The sequence below is a fragment of the Tinamus guttatus genome, unplaced genomic scaffold, assembly GCF_059628265.1.
Source record: "Tinamus guttatus ecotype Peru unplaced genomic scaffold, ASM5962826v1 Tinamus_guttatus_pri_ptg000503l, whole genome shotgun sequence".
Classification (NCBI taxonomy): Eukaryota; Metazoa; Chordata; class Aves; order Tinamiformes; family Tinamidae; genus Tinamus; species Tinamus guttatus.
Window position 1 is genome coordinate 4,516,938 of NW_028289037.1, and position 16,023 is coordinate 4,532,960.

The following is a 16,023-nucleotide window of genomic DNA, read 5'->3' on the forward strand; positions in this document are numbered from 1 at the left end:
ACACGACAGACGTGCTCCTGGTGGCTTTACCTGACATTGTACAGGCACTTTTCCCCATAACTGAACTTGAATGGTTGCTCTTGACTGCAAGCGGAGCCAAGTTCCGAACATGGGCTATGAGGCTCCTTCTTGATTTTCACAGGGAGACCGTGAAAAGCCACTGGAAAGAGAAAGAAAGCGCAATTAAAAACCAAGTACAATATTAACAATGAGCTCTCTCAAGTAAGCTAGACACTGCTAATTAAACACATGATTAATTAAACCATTGCAGTACTAGAAACAATATAGGAAATAAACATTTCAAGTATTTCTTTGGGTGTCAGCGGAAAAATAGACACCAGAGATCCCTTGCATTGGCTATTAGCACTTTTATTGTTTAATAGAATGATGGCCAGAATCCCATCTCATTAGCAGGAAAGTAACAGCCCACTTATATTTGGCTTTACTACTGTAAATGTTGTCAGAGGCAAAATACTTCCCAGGCACCAAATGATTCTAAGTAGTATTAGCGAGGTAGCTTTTAGCTATAAATGCAATGGCAGTTCACTTCAAAGAGTGCCACACAAATGACTCCAAAATTAATTTCTCACCAGCCTCAAGTATTTGATTGGTAATCTTTTTGTCCCATAAAATACATGAAAATTTGTAGTAAACTTATGAAATTGGAGGATTGCATGCTCCTTTAGTTATAAATACTGACTGAAAAAAAAAAGTCACATGAAAAGTCTTTAGTAATTTTTCTCATATCTACACAGGATAAAATTGTGGTCTTGCTGAAGTCAGCAGTAAGTGTGATGCAGACACAAACAGAGAGGGGATTTTTAGCCATACTTTTTTAAATGGCAAAAAGAACAGATGGAGTGCGACAGAAACACAGCATCGATTAGAAGCACTAGTTGGTCTGGATTCGGAAAAAGGCCAAAGGTAAAGGTAAGGTTAAACAGCATATTAGTTCAAGCCAATCAACTTTCTCCTGATGTCATAGTCAGCCTTAACCAAAATTAAAGCAGAATAAAATGCAAATCAGTCTTAAATTCTTCTCCTGATCTAGACCAATCTAGAATAAGTGGAGAAGATGACAAAGGACTAACTTAGCAATTTGAAATAACATATTTCAAGTTTTAAATAAAATGAAGCTATAAATCTATTTTAGGATGCTGAGAAGCCACCGTTTGGGGATTAATGCTTATGACTGAAATTTGATGTTGTCCCCATATTCAGAGTCTAGCCTGACAGACAGTTGTGCCTCCCTCTGTGAAAATCCACATGTGTAGCAGTCCCTGTTAGAAAATCTTGGTGCAAAATTATTATATAATTGTATACTATTAAGCAGTATATTGTCCCTTCCCTTGCACATGAGGTTAGAAGAGAATTTTTTACACTATAAATTTTCTGATACTAACATGTGCATGTATATACATGTGTAGGGTGGGGAGGGGAAAGTAAATAAAACACTAAAATGTGAGCAAGGAAACCAATAAACTGTGATCTAATTGTGCCCAATCCTAGCTCAGGATTCCCACTGCAGACAGGATTCCCACTGCAGATCTCCCCATACCAAGGCCACGTACAGAGAACTCTTTCACAATATATGACAGCTTATACAAAAGTTCTTAACGGAGACATCTGCAAGATAGCGCTACACCATTTGACCACCTATTTTCCCAAAACACTGTCTGTCTGTGAGGCTGTTATCGAGCCATTATATTCAGTGAGTAAGAGGCAACTGCCTGAAAACTTTTTGCCTGAGAGGGAAAAGCAGACAGTAAGGACAGATACCCAATATTCATGCACTGTAACTTAAACCCAAATGAAAAGTGGTGAACATCAAAACAAGGACAGAATTTTCTGAATCAAACTGCTTGAAGGTGCACTAAAATGAAAGACCATATAAACCTCTTGAATAAGGGTTGTCATATTTTAGTAACTGTTGTCATTTCTTAGTAATGATGCAAAACGCAGTGCACACTGAGCCTTACGCTATAATCCCAAGGCAGGTTGATGCCCAGCAGTTTTGGCAGGAGTGTTTTGCTAGTGAACTTTTGCTGCTGTCTGTCCATACGTGGCCAAGTCAGATGATGCACATTTCATGTGTGCAATAGGCCCCGCATCTCCGGAGCCCTGGCCCTAACGCAAAGGTGAGCAAATTCTTTGACTCCAATCGGAAAACTAAGCGAGAGCCGTAACAAGACTCTTTTTTAAAGCTGGTATCACATACATGCACAAAGGCCACACGCTGTCTTCTTTTTTTTTTTCTCTCTCTCTCTTTTTTTCTTTTTAAAAACTTTGCTACTTCCTCAGAGTTAATCTGTTATGAAAAATTACTTCCCTTATTTATTTTTAAATAACGGGAGTACAGAGACTCCCACACCAGAGCGCTGTGCGGAGAACTGGCTGGGTATTTCATCACAGCGCTGAGAGCCTGAACGTCTGCTAACAGGCAGTTTTCCAGCTCACTGGCACAGGCACAAGTGAAAGCAGCACATTCATTTTGTGCAATTTGCTTTACCTTCCCACATGGAGTTGGTGCATGTAAAAGGCTGTTAAGTACTAAATTATTCCTTATCAAATCACCATCATCTGGAGTCATGATCAACACTAATTAAATTACTTTCACTGAGCACGGCTCCAGCCTGCTGCCTCGGCTGCGAGGTACATTTTATTTTGCTTACTGTACAGTCCTAGCTAGGTACAGGGCACACTGCTAGAAGGCATCTGTGCTGTAGTTTTAATTAAAGTTTACCTCACCTTCCTCCCAGCTTTATAAGCTAGGGTAAAGTGTATCAAATCAAGTAGGTTAACGCCTTCATTTCATTTGGGGAAGGCATTATAGTGCAAAGTGATTTTATATTAGATCTTTATCTTAATTATGGCCAGAACAGATAATGTAGCTGTAAAATTTAAAGCCTTCCTCAGGCAGTCCTCTGACAGTCACCACGCAAAGCTGTATCTGAAACTTCTTAAATGCACACTTTTAGAGAGAGAAAGAGAGAGAAAAAAAAGGGACCTTAGAAAGACACTTTTCACATTTTGTTTGGGATTGATGATTTTGGGTGGGGATCCTTGAAGGCTATTTGATCTTTCAAACCGCCGATAGTTATTTTCAAGAGTAAATTTCCAAAACTATTCAAAACATTTCCTTGTATCATCATCGCCATCTCCACACATCACTGTTCATTTTAGTGTGACCTATTAAAACAGGCTTTAAAATACACATTTTTTCTAAGCTGAATTTTATATTGGACTTTTAATCTCTTTTTTTTTTCTTTTTTTTTTTTTTACTTTTTTTTCTTTCTTTTTTTTTAAGAGCAAGGTTGCCTATTTATATAATCTAATCTTACTGCAACATCCCTACTAACACATCCAAATTAAAAAAAAAAGGAAAAAAGAAAAAAAAATGAAAGAGCCAATCAGCCAATTCCTCACCATTTCTTTTTTTCCTGAAGGCAATTTCATTTTACTTAACCCCAGAATAAAGCCTCAACCTTATTAAAGTAACGGGCACTTTGCCTTAATAATGATCTTAAGAAGTGACCAAGGGCCAAGATGTCTTCCCAAGTGATTACTTACAGATAACTACCTCCAAACCTGAAAGGCAAACAACCCTACAGCATGTATGTAGATGGATGTCTTCAACACCTCATCTCAACGATTGGGGAAAGTAGCCGAACCTGCTCATTTTGCAGTGCTGCTGTAGCTCCTTTGAGCTACACTTGCACAGATAACGCAAGCTGAAGGCTTGCCACCTTCCCTAGAAATTTAAGGTGCAGTATATTGCTATATGCATGCTTTCCATCTGTAGATATAACAGTCTGCACCTATAGAATAAGAGAGCCTGCATGCTACACACGTGATCTTGCGTATTCTTATTTTAGTGGTCTGTGTTTTTGAAGTGTTTTTAGGGACTTAGATTCTACAAAACAATAATTTTGCCATGCACTAAACTCATAAGAACATACATAAATATAGGCTGAAGCTGACTAAGCCTTGCTTTGAAGTGCCATTCTCCTTTGGTTGTTACCTGTCAGCAGTCTAATCCTCAAACATTTTACTCATGATAACTCCCATCTTAAAACCTGAATGAATAAAAATTGTGTTAAGACATCTTAAATTAAGGAATAAATTGGTTTTCGTAGAAGAGACTAATTTGTATACTTTCTGGGCTGACAGACAGGACATCTACCATCTCTGCATAGATAGAGTTGAATCTTTTATTTTGAGAAAACCTAAGAAATAGAGAAATGGTTTTACATACTTTTCAACTCAAGAGATGAAGAAACAAGACATTTTATATGAAACTATCTGCAAGTTGTTGCTTCTCTAAGCAAAATGTTATTTTATAATTTCCAAACTTCAGAATCATGTCTAGAACAAAGTAAAATTTGTTTTTATTTTCTATAGAAGGGTTTTTTTTTTTTTTAAATCAGTGACGTGGTTTAGTGGCTAGCAATCTTGGCTCCACTGCCCAAAAGAAACCAGGCCGTCTTATTATAGACACTTACAGGTAATGAGCATTTACAGCATGGTATAGATTCAACGGACAGTAGTAACCTTGCTTGTGTTACTGAACTCCAATGACTTTAAGTGCTATTATATTCATGTTTGAGGACTTTGTACATCTGCAGAGAAAAGGAAGTAACAAGGAAGTCAGCGTAAGTCATGACTTCTATGGCTCTGTTGAATGTTTCCGGCTTGCTTTTCACATTTGTGCCCTCAAATCACCCTCTAAAACTGTTTTTGTAAACAAACTCATTTATTTTTTACAACCAATTACAAAAAAAATGTTAACATGTGATATAAAAGGTTCTTATATCACATGTTAATATGTGATATAAGAAACTTCTGAGTTTCTCAAAGACATTTGAATAGAAGGGACTTCATACTTGATAGAATGATGGAAAAAAAAAAAGATTAAAGAAGAAAAGAGTTAACACAACTTACATCTCCAGGTGTTAGACTGATTGAGATGACTCGAGTATTCAGTAAAATTTCAAAAGCAAAGGAGAAGCCTTCTGTACTGATAAAGCCAACACTGTCACACATAAATCCATATTGCAACGCACACAGAAATGCAGCAGGCACTTCAGATACATCAGAGTCTCTCAAAGATTCTTTTCCAGTACATTTACCTCCGCCAAGCCCTCCCCTTCCCCCAACACACAAAAATCCATTACTAAAGGGTCTAATCTCAGCTATCAGCACAGAGTGCCTTTTATGGAGCCATTAAACCATTTCTCTTGTTTACAGTGCCTGAAGAAAGATGTGAATTATGTCTGTGACAAAACAGGCGATAACATTTCTAAACTGCTATCAAAATGCAAACTGAAATACACTTAAGGACAGGGACCCTAATTCGCATTTTTGCAATTTTCCTCGCTCACTATAACTGAGCAGCACTCACCTGATGATTCAGAGCAATTATTTATGCTCTAAGTACAACAGGTAGGCATTTTGGTCCAAAAAAACATAGATAGATAGTGTAATAGTTTATTGAACGATTCATTCAGGAAGGCAAAACGCTGGTTACTTTTCAGCTGTTAGCAATGACCTAGGCGCTCTTATCAGCAGACTTACTTAAAGAAAAAAATCCAAACAACACAGTGGGTTTACACAGTGCCTTCAATGCTCTAATACAGCAGCAGTTACTTACCATTTAAAGATATAACTTCTAAATTCAGTACTGGCATTTGTTGTTCCAGTGCAACAAGTCACAAAATTGAACACTTCCTGCACAACCTCCCAGGTGGGAATACCACTCTCATATTTCTGTTTTTGAAATGGTTCTAAAAATGTGTATGTAGCTTACGGAACAAAAACATTTGAAATCCTGCAGATTATTTACTGATTACTTATTTCTAGATCATTGTCATTTGAGCTACAGACCTTTGTAGATGGTTCCCTGCACTCTGAACTTCAACATTTATTAGGTACTTGACATGCCAGAGCAGGGTACTCTTTCCATGTCACTCCACATGAGCAGAAGTGCTTGACAGGTTATCTTTGGGGTGCACAGGAGAAATTAATTGAAACAGCAGAAGAAGGGACTGGACCCAGATGACCAGTTCCTCATACTCTGCAGCTTACTGCTGCTACAGCAGCTGAATGGGTCATACAGCCTAATGTAATAACATAACCTGAAATAAAAACGCTTTTTGGGGAAAACGCTTTTTTACAGCTCAGCAATAACTATAGATACGATGTTTCATAGTGGAAGAAACGTGGAAGGAGGGAAAGTGCAAAAAGGGTGGTATCTGAGTCTCTTGAGCTAAGCAGTTCCCAGCGCTTTTGAATCTAAGCCCACGCATGCAGACCACTGCAACAGCTGCAGGACCAGGTGACCGAGGCAAGTTTCCACCTCTGGCAGTGTCTTGGCTATACAACAGCAAAAAACACTCTTGTTTCTGACCACTGAAACAGCTGCAAAGATGAGCAAGACTTGAAGACTGCGGACAGCTATAAAAAAGTGGCTGAGCAGATTAAATCTACACATACTCTACCAAGTTCTCTAACCATTTGATTTATCAAAGTCACTTCTATCAGATCTCAGATGGGCTCCAGTCAAGTGTATTTCATTTAGGTCCTACTCCCTGCCAGGTACTAGAAGAAGATGGTGACAAATTGAATATCTGACACATAGATGTGTATCATCACTGTGGTTTCAGAGACTCTCCTGGCAGTTTATATAAAAGCTCAACGTGGACAAAGGACCTAAGCCTGAAAGCATTTCACAAGTGAAATTCACTAGAAGAAAAAAAAAAATCTAAAGCAAACCTGCCAAGTACTCTTTTTTGAGGAGCTGGGAGAGGCTTGATATTGATACCATATTATTGTCTAGCTCAAAGAGAAAGAATTTGTCCCTAGAGAGCACTGGCTTCCACCTAGTCCCTCTGAGTGTGCACACACACACACACACACACACTCAAATGGAAGTAAATACACTGAAAATGCAAGTATGCTTCTCGAACGATACATTGCATTTAATATTATATTAAACAGCAACAAGTTTCTTCCTTTTTAAATACCTCTTTGAAACTTGGGTGAAAACAAGGAAGAACATGCAATAGAGAGGAACAGGATGTAAAAAATGACTTCAACTAAAAAATTAGTTTTAAAAAAGCTAGTTTTTCTATGTGTTGGTCTGGTTTTAAGTCCAGGGAAGGAAAAATTTAAGGATAGCCCCTATCCCTGCACATATTCTGCCACCCCTTGTCTCACTGCTTTCTCCCAGAAAGTGAAACCTCATGATTGGGCAGTACTTGGCAGACCTATTAGATATGATTCCATCAACTCAGCCTTTGCCTTGGCTTCAGATCAGATCCTTCCAGCCCCTACCAGCTCAATAGATAGAAACAGCATGGGACCTCATTTTTTGGAAGCTGTATCTGAAAGATGAGCCCAAGCACTAGCTTTCAAAGCCAACTGGCAAGAATAGAATACGTGGGCAAATGGATCTATTTGAGAACCTTGTTTAACAAAAAGAAAATACCAGCTTGGAAGTAATCTGTCACCTTTACTGGAAAATATGCAACTACAAATTCACTTTAATAACAGTTAAAACTCCCTCTGCAAAATGAAGCAAATTGCTTATTTTCCTTTTCAGTCTAAAGAATACAATATTGTGCACGTCAATTAACAGTCTACTTAAATATTGCATTGTACAAATGCAATAGCATAGTTTTTAAAATTCTGGCAGGGAGGGGAGAGGAGAGGTAAAAAAGAACAAAAGATAGCCCTTTATTGTGGGATTTGGTCTTCAAAGGCTACACAAACTGCTCTCTTATATGACAGGAGGAGAAGATATTGATTATAAATTTGATTTAAAATGGAGTAGTAAGTAGATATAGATGTACTGCCCTGAAAACTGGAATTCTTTCCTATTTACTACTGTAGAATTTCAGTTTGGAAAGTAACAGTACATTTTCCTACAACTGATATTGGGAAATTCTCAACCTTAACAACTACAGTAGTACATGTGTATTAACAGATACTGTCAGATAAAACAACTTTCTCTGCTTTGGAGGTGCTTTTTTTTAAGCATACTACAAAACAATATAGATTAGAAAAGGAAGAAAAAAAAAAGTATTAGTGAAAAAAATTAACTGAATCAATTGCTTGTCTCTAGGTTATTTTAATTCTTCATCTCCACCATAATTATTCCCTGTCTTTACTGTGATCTGGCTTTAACATAAAGTCTTTGAGAATAACATATGCAAGACCAAAAAAAAAAAAAAAAAGACATATTAGAGAACAGGGATAGGTTTGCGTACCCTGGAGCACATCAAAGTTGCAGCAAGTCTATTACAGAAAAAGGTTACATCACTATCCGTACAGCAGGTTTACACCAGGGCGTTTGTACACGGGGAAAAAGTGACCAGCAGCATTATAATTACACTGCAGATGGTGAGAGTCACTTCCTTACAGAGAGCTTTTCTGACTCCTAAAAATGGCATTCCTGTCTCATTTCAGCAATGAATTCTTCTAGACATTTCTTCATTAGTAGGAAGAAATGCCATTCTTTAATGTCGCTTTTTTTCCTCTAATACTTGCATGCTTAGAGGACTTGCATGCTCCAGAGGTGGAGAGCTTCTTAGTAAGGGTGGAGGAGGGGGGCACAAGATTGCACCCATATGGCTTGATAATTGGTTTAATTCTGTAAATCCCCATTTATAGACACCCCTCACTCGCTTGTCTGTGCAGCTGCAATTTCCAAAATGCTCGTGGGAGCTGCTGGGAGCGCGAGCACAGCACCCTGCAACGGGGGCTGCCGGCTGTCTCTTGGCTCCTCGTTTTAAAGCATCCGGGCGGCAGTTGACAGTCGAAGTTACATGTAAGTGTGCGGGTCAAAAAATAAAAAGGCCTGCCCAAAAGAGCCAGCCAGCTGTCTGGAGAAAAAGGTGGGGAGGAGAGAGGGAGGAAAAAAAAAAAAAAAAAAAAAAAACCCTTCCGGTAAATACTAATAAATGTTAACCTACTCTCCAAATCCCCAGGACAGAGCAATGACAAGGCAAACTTTCCATCAGGCCGCTCACTTCGTTAGACGCTGCCTGTCACTCGGCCTCAGCGGATGCTGTACCGGGCCAGCGGCTCGCGGGCTGAACAGCCATGCGGTGCTCGGAAACAGTCACTGCCCTCTCCCTCGCAAAGCAAGCACCTAATCCAACATGATTTTGGCTGGCTGGTCCTCTCATCCCTGCTCCCAGGAGATTCCTAGCGGAGGACAGTCTAGGGTATATTTTATTCAACGGGAGTCACAGTTACTGACACAGTTTTTCAGACTCTGAAAGCAGCCATCTCCCAGAAATGCTTCCACGGGCACTATTTTACACCGAGTTATGTGCCCTTGACGGCATGCTGTGCTCCCCTCACACATTTACCTGCCGGAGCTTGTAAGAGCGGCAAGCGCCAGCATCCGAAGAAAAGCACCACTGCCAGCAGCACCAGGAACGGCCTCGGAGCCCGCACCTCCGGGGCCAAAGTGAGTGTGTTGTTAAACACCCTGGGCACCGGATAACTGTGAGAGTGACACAAGGAAATGTACAGCACCTCGGCGGGAGGGCGGAACAGAGGGGGATCCGTTAGGATCAGACTCGCTGCCTTTGATGTGGGAGCAGGGAAGGTGAGGCGGGAGAGGAGGCCGCGCAGCCTCCCGCCCCCTGCCCCCAGTGCAAACGGGGCTCGTGGCTCTCTGTGGGAGGAAGCAGAAACCTCATAAAAATTAAACTAGCTGTAGCAATCAACCTGAAACGCAAGGCTAACGTAAGATGATTGGGAAGGGGAGGCGGGAGAGGAAGGGAAATCTACAGAAATTTTAACCTTCCTAGACTAGATCTGCAAGCCCAGGACCCCCCTAGAGAAACACAGTTGCTGTGCATTTGCATCAGCTTTTGGTGTTCAAATTCTGCCAGATCAGGGTCATTTACTCCTGCAGCTCCTCACAATGCCTGTGCCTCTAAAGGCGTCCTGGCAGGATGCACAGGGAGGCAACTCTGACTTTAAACTCATGCTAATGAAATAGGCCTGAATGTAAAACCAAGCCTGGGAGCGATCCTAAATCGTATTCCTGACTGGGAATTATCAGCAAAGTGAAATGCAAAGAGAGCTAACTTCCATTACTAAAATATCCAAGTGAAATAATCCCCCACTGTTTTAATCCCCATACATGCACTCATTCTGTTTTGCAGTTCAGGTAAACTAGCAGTTTGAAGGGTTTTTTTGTTTGTTTGTTTGGGTACTTATTATTTTAAAGATATCCTCAAATTCATATGAAGTTGAAGGCAAGCATGTTCACAGCGGGGGTGGGGGAGGGAAAAGAGATTTTTAGCAGGAAATAATGCTGACTCTAGCTTCCCCATTTACAGGAAACACTCAAGTCACATCAATCTAGTTAAAGTATGCTTTTTGAAAATTATTTTCTCATATTCATTCATTTTAGGAGTTAGTAGCCAGCTATACAGGAAAAGGCAGGTGATGTTCTTACGGTTAGACAAAAAGTGGAAAAAAAATAGAATTTAATCTCTGTCATTCATAACCCAATGTCATTTGTCATTTACAACCCAAACAACTTTTGGTTTCAAAAGGTTCCTTGTAGCTTGAAGTACTTCAGTCCCAGGGTAGACCCTAGGTATGCATCTACCTTCACAGACCCTTAATCAGCATGTCAGTTTACTTCCCTGCAAAAGAGGAATATCCTCATAATGAAAGAGCAGGATAATGAAGTTTTACCCCTTTGGATAGTCATACCTGTCAGTTAGCTACTCAAGAATACGTGAAAGTAAGCGCTGAAGAAGTCAAAAGATAATAAAACGGATTATCAGAGAGCTCTCTCAAACATACATTAAGCAACTAATTTACAGAATTCTTTACAATTTATTTTATTTTAGCAGCTCTCAATGATAGAGAGGCATTAAAGGCAACAAAAAACATATTTTCAGATCATAATTTTTAACTTGATGCTTCCTTGAGCAGAGAAAAAAACCTGTATAAAGCAAGTACACATGCCCTCAAGGTGTCTAACGGGATTTTTGTTGGTCTTCTAGAACAACGAAATGGCCACTACTCTAAATACAAATGTTTCCTTCATATTTAAATTTTCAAGAATACTCATCAATAAGACATCACTACCCAGATCAAGTTTCTACTTCATTAAAGCTAGACTCAAATCTAAATCTTCTGTTTACTCCTAACTTACAGAAACAACTGCAAAGCTGCAGCTTCCACTGGAAAAGGTACAGGCCATTCAAATGAGTCAACAGTAAAATTCAGCTCACAAGTTTTATCACTGATTCAACAGGGAAACAAAGAAGCCATTGTCAAAGTGGTTACATCTGGGAAATGAAAGTCAGGGCTCAAATAAGTAGCTTGATATTCAAAGACTCTTAGCAAAAGGCTTGTTTTTTTGAAGTTGGTAGAATTCTGACCACCAGGCTCTGATTCTCAGAACAACTATTTAAAGCTTCTGCTATTATTTATAGTGCCTTTACTGTATATAAGACTTAGATCTGAACGTACAAACTCACGAAATATTTTTTTTCCTGAAGCCATTTAAGTTTTTTGATTATTTTGCACATGCATGCAATTGGTGAGTGTTTAAAAAAAAAATCACACAATATATATTTCTTATAAACATATGCATCTACACTGTGTCTGTGTAGACATTGAATTGAATAAATCTAGCTTCAAAATTTTAGGGGCAAATATTTGCTTCTTTTGTTCTTTACTGAATATTGGTACTTTTCCCAAGTTTCTATTGTCTCCATTTGTTTTTGTGCTTAAGCATGTGAAGTTTTCTTTACAGGTAGATTAAAAAGGAAACAAAAGGAAACACTGCACTCTGTTTCAACATGAAGACATAAAATCAGTTAAAAAACAACACAAAACTTTTAATCATTTTTAGATTCAGGGACAGAAAAGAAGCAACATTTGAACAAAAAGAATCAAATTTGCAAGACTCACAATTGTTTTTGCACTTGTAAATTTTCAAGTGTCCTTGATTACGACCCAGAATATAAAGTTAAATTTAAAGGCAACCTGGCCAGTGGGTAACCTGCCTTTCAGTGACTGCAGGGCTTGGCAATAAATGTCACTGCTAAAAAATATTTCACTACATTAACTTACTGGCAACCACATTTGCTGAGTAAGTCCATAAACAGGGACAGGAAAAAAAGACAACCAGAAATAAAGTTGCTAATGATTCACTCTTTTCTAAGATGCATAATCCTCAGTTTAAAGAGCAAATACATAAGAATAAAGATATCCTTTACCAACATAGTTCATTTCTCTCTTCACCTCAAATCAAGGTCAGCCTATAATCCAAAAATGGCTAAGAGTAATGTATCAAAGACAAGGAGATCAAGCATGAGCTTCAGTAGCAAAAAGAGAGAAGAATCCTTCTCAGGCAAAAGACTGTAGCACAAGCCGTAAAAAAGAAACTAGTTTTACATTTACAAATTTGGCTTAGATTATTTCTAGAATAAGCATTGGTGTTTTTTTTTTTTTTTTTTTTTTTTTTTTTTTTTTTTTTTTTAGAAAAAGCCTTCAACTTTCCTACTCAATGCATTGAGGAGCTAGTCTAATAAATATTATCATTTAAACATATTTATCAGCTTGTAGGAGGCTCCATCATATTTACCTCTCAGTACTGAAATGCATGGGACCAAAATGAAAGGACTCAGAACCTGAAACAAGGGATTCTTTTCCCTACGTCTCACATGATGTAAATGAATCACAGACTCTCCAGTCCACAACTGAGGACTGTCCATCTCCGTCCTCCCTGTTTTTTTCCTATCAAACCCCTTGAAAACTCCACTGTGATGTGTGGGACAGTCTGACTCCTGTCAGACTCCTGTCTTCAGTTGCTGAGGCAGCAGAAGGAAAAAACAATAAAAACACTGTAAATACATTTTACTTTGAGAAACACATGCAACAAATGTAAGTGGACTCATCTTCCAAACTGCCTCTTATTTTACAGTGTCCCAGAGCTAATGGATATTGAAATCATTATTTAGGCTGCTCTTGGAATTCAAACCATGTTTTCCAAAGACCCTGGATAGGAAGCAATTTAAGCACAACTTGCTGCTTATGTGAAAATGGGCTTAGAGAAAATGGGCATCAGGCTGCCTCTTGGTTGTGAGCTCCGTATGATAAAACAGCAGAAACAAATTTCTGCATACTTTAACACATCTGGAACTGAACAGAGCCTCTCAAATAAAAAAAAAAAGTATACTTCTGATGAATTAACGGAACTGCTGACCATTTTAAGCTAGAAATAACTGTAGCGTCAGGAAAATACTGCTGTGACTACTAGTTATGCTGTGAGGCTCGCCTGTATTTCCACAGATGGGATCTTCAAGGAGTTCTTAAAAGGAGGAGAAACTTCCCTCAGAGGAAATGGAAGGGCTTTTTCCATACTGAAAATTCAACGTTTTAAATAAAATGTTTAACGTTGTTGTTTTTATGTAAACAGACCTCAGGAAGTGATCTGACAGCCTTAAGAAATTACCATTTGAAAGCAAAAAGGTCTACATGCTTCATCTTTGATCTACCAGACAGATTTATCACAGGACAGGATGATTGAAGTTTATTCATTAGCTGATAACCTCCACATGCAACCCAAGCCTTTAATCTGCAATAAAACAGCAAATGAGGATAGGGCTCTGAGGAAAGAAAACTTAGCTTGGCCTAGAAGGAGGGCAAATGAGCAGACAAAGGAGAACAAAAAAGAAAAGAGGGGAAAAAAAGGATAGATAAATAAATAAATAAAGCTACCCAGTTGCTTGGACTGCTCCATACTCCGGAGCACTGAAGTCCATCAGGTTCACATCCAGATCCTGTGTAGTTAAACCACATCCACAAAATAAGACTCCTTCTCTGCTGGGATGCCCAGGGGAAACTTTTAGTCAACAATAAAATTCACATCACAGCATGCAAGCCACTCCGAAAGGAACAGCTCCTGCTTTAAGTTTTAGCTCCTGCTTTAGGGAAAGCTAAGAAACTAATGGGACCTGGACATTTGTTTTACAGTGCTTTTGCCACCATCAGTATTTAGGTAATTTACAGTCGGTGCTACGTAAAGTCTTATAATCCTTCAGAGCTGGGAATTTAGTATAAAAAAACAAACAGAAAAGCAAATAAACAGAATCTGTTTACTAAAATCAGAGCAAACCAACAAACTCACTTAAATACTGTTAAGATCACAAGTTAAAGGCATTATGGTCCAAGATCTGACTACGGATAAAACTTTTTCAAGAATCGAATCCTGGCATTATGGAAAAGGCCAGGACCACGGCTGTTTAAATAGTTCAAAAATAATCTGAAGGAAGAAGGAAGGAGAAAAAAAAATCCTTATTAACACGGGCTACTGCCTACCAGCAAACCACAAAGTGTGCCAACAAAGTTCTCTGGAAGACCCTAATCCCTAAAATCTTTTGAATGAGAATTTAAAGGGGAGGAAAAAAAGTTAACAGCCGATATAGTTTTGGTCTTATTTTAGACAGAAAAACAATCCCACTCAGAGACACAATGACAGAAGTGAGGCTAAGGCAGCTTCTGTAGGGAGGGAGATAACGTGGTCAAGCACAGGCTCCTCAGCCTGACCCCTCCAGCTCTTACAACAGCAATTGCATTGGACTCTCTATAAAATGCTTTGAGATCTCTAGATAAGAGCTCATTAAGAAAGCTGTATACCACACGGAGAGCGATACACGCGTTTCTGTATCTGCTTCAAACTGCGAAACAAAGATGTTAAGCAACATGCCCAAGGTCGTACAAAGCTAAAGGGAGGAAGAAACTGCAGAGCCCTGACTTTTGCAGCCCTTTAGAGAGAATCCCTCATAGTCAGGCATGCAGTAAAATAAATAAATAAAATTAGCTGTATTTGACAAAGTCTGACCTATGAAAGGAAGTACTTTAAAGACAAGTGGCAAGAAACAAAGCACAGCTGCAGCAGAAAGCACTAAAAGGGAGAGCTTTCTGGGAATTTGGCACTAAGAACTAGCACCACCTTGCAGAGTATTTGTTGCACTGCCTCCTGCAGTATCACACTTGCAGAATGACACTTAAAAAAAAGAAAAAAAAAGGGCAATTCCTATCATCACATCAATTCCTACCACACACACATGCTGTAAAAAAGATATGCTTTTTTTTCTTTTAATTTAAAGGTACATTGATATTAGCCTACTAACAAAACATTCCTACAGGCTGGTTAATTAAAACTATTCTGCATCATAAATAAAATCATATGCAGTCAATAGATCTCCTTATGACTTATGTAGGGCCACCGAACATTTTTTAAAAAAATAGAGACTATCAGGACAATTTATTTTTAATAAAATTTCAAAACACGTCAAAATAAATGAAAATCAAACTTTACCAGTTGCACACCAGTTCTTGCTAAACTAAAGCAAATAGGAAGTGCTCCTCTAGTTGTAAAGTTCAGTTCTGAAATTTAACTCACAGAGGGTAAAAGCAAGAAATTAAAACAAACCCAGAGCATTTTTTCATTTAATAGTGCAAAAAAAGCCCAACCAGGATTTTGCAGGCTGCAAACACATAAATAAATATTAAAGCTTTCCTCATTTAAACTGCATTTGGAATACACCAAGCCATTATTTAAAATGACAGAAGAATACAGCTACCTGAAGCCTATGTAAAGAATCTCTCTTTAACAGGCTTTTAAAGATTGCAAGCCAGAGCATCTAAAAAGCACATCCCTGAATAATTTAAGGCTCCTGGCATCTACATTGAAAGAAGTTGTTTGCTAAACCTGGAGAAGAGAGAGGGGAAAAAAAAAAAAAAAAGAGAGAGAGAATAAAGGTCTTGAAGGTTGAAGGTTGAGCAACAAAATTATCTTAAAGTTTAATCAGACATGGAGGACTGGAGATTTTACAGCCAGCCCTTCCAAATTTGCTGTCAACAGCTGTGGTCTAACATTAACATTTACCCCTTGGCAGTGTTAAGTTAAGGTTGTGATGGTCAGGGAAACAATACAGGAACAAAAGGACAAGAAAGGAAAGACTGATCAGGAGC

General features: G+C 38.7%; 1 protein-coding gene across 1 annotated transcript in view; it reads right to left on the reverse strand.

Moving 5' to 3' along the window:
- The window catches only part of ETV1 (ETS variant transcription factor 1), a 62,671-nt gene that overhangs the window by 29,328 nt on the left and 17,320 nt on the right, over nucleotides 1–16,023 (reverse strand). Inside the window, exon 6 of the mRNA XM_010216900.2 lies at nucleotides 31–160. Coding sequence (XP_010215202.1) covers nucleotides 31–160 — 130 coding nt within the window. The remainder of the gene's footprint in view (nucleotides 1–30; nucleotides 161–16,023) is intronic.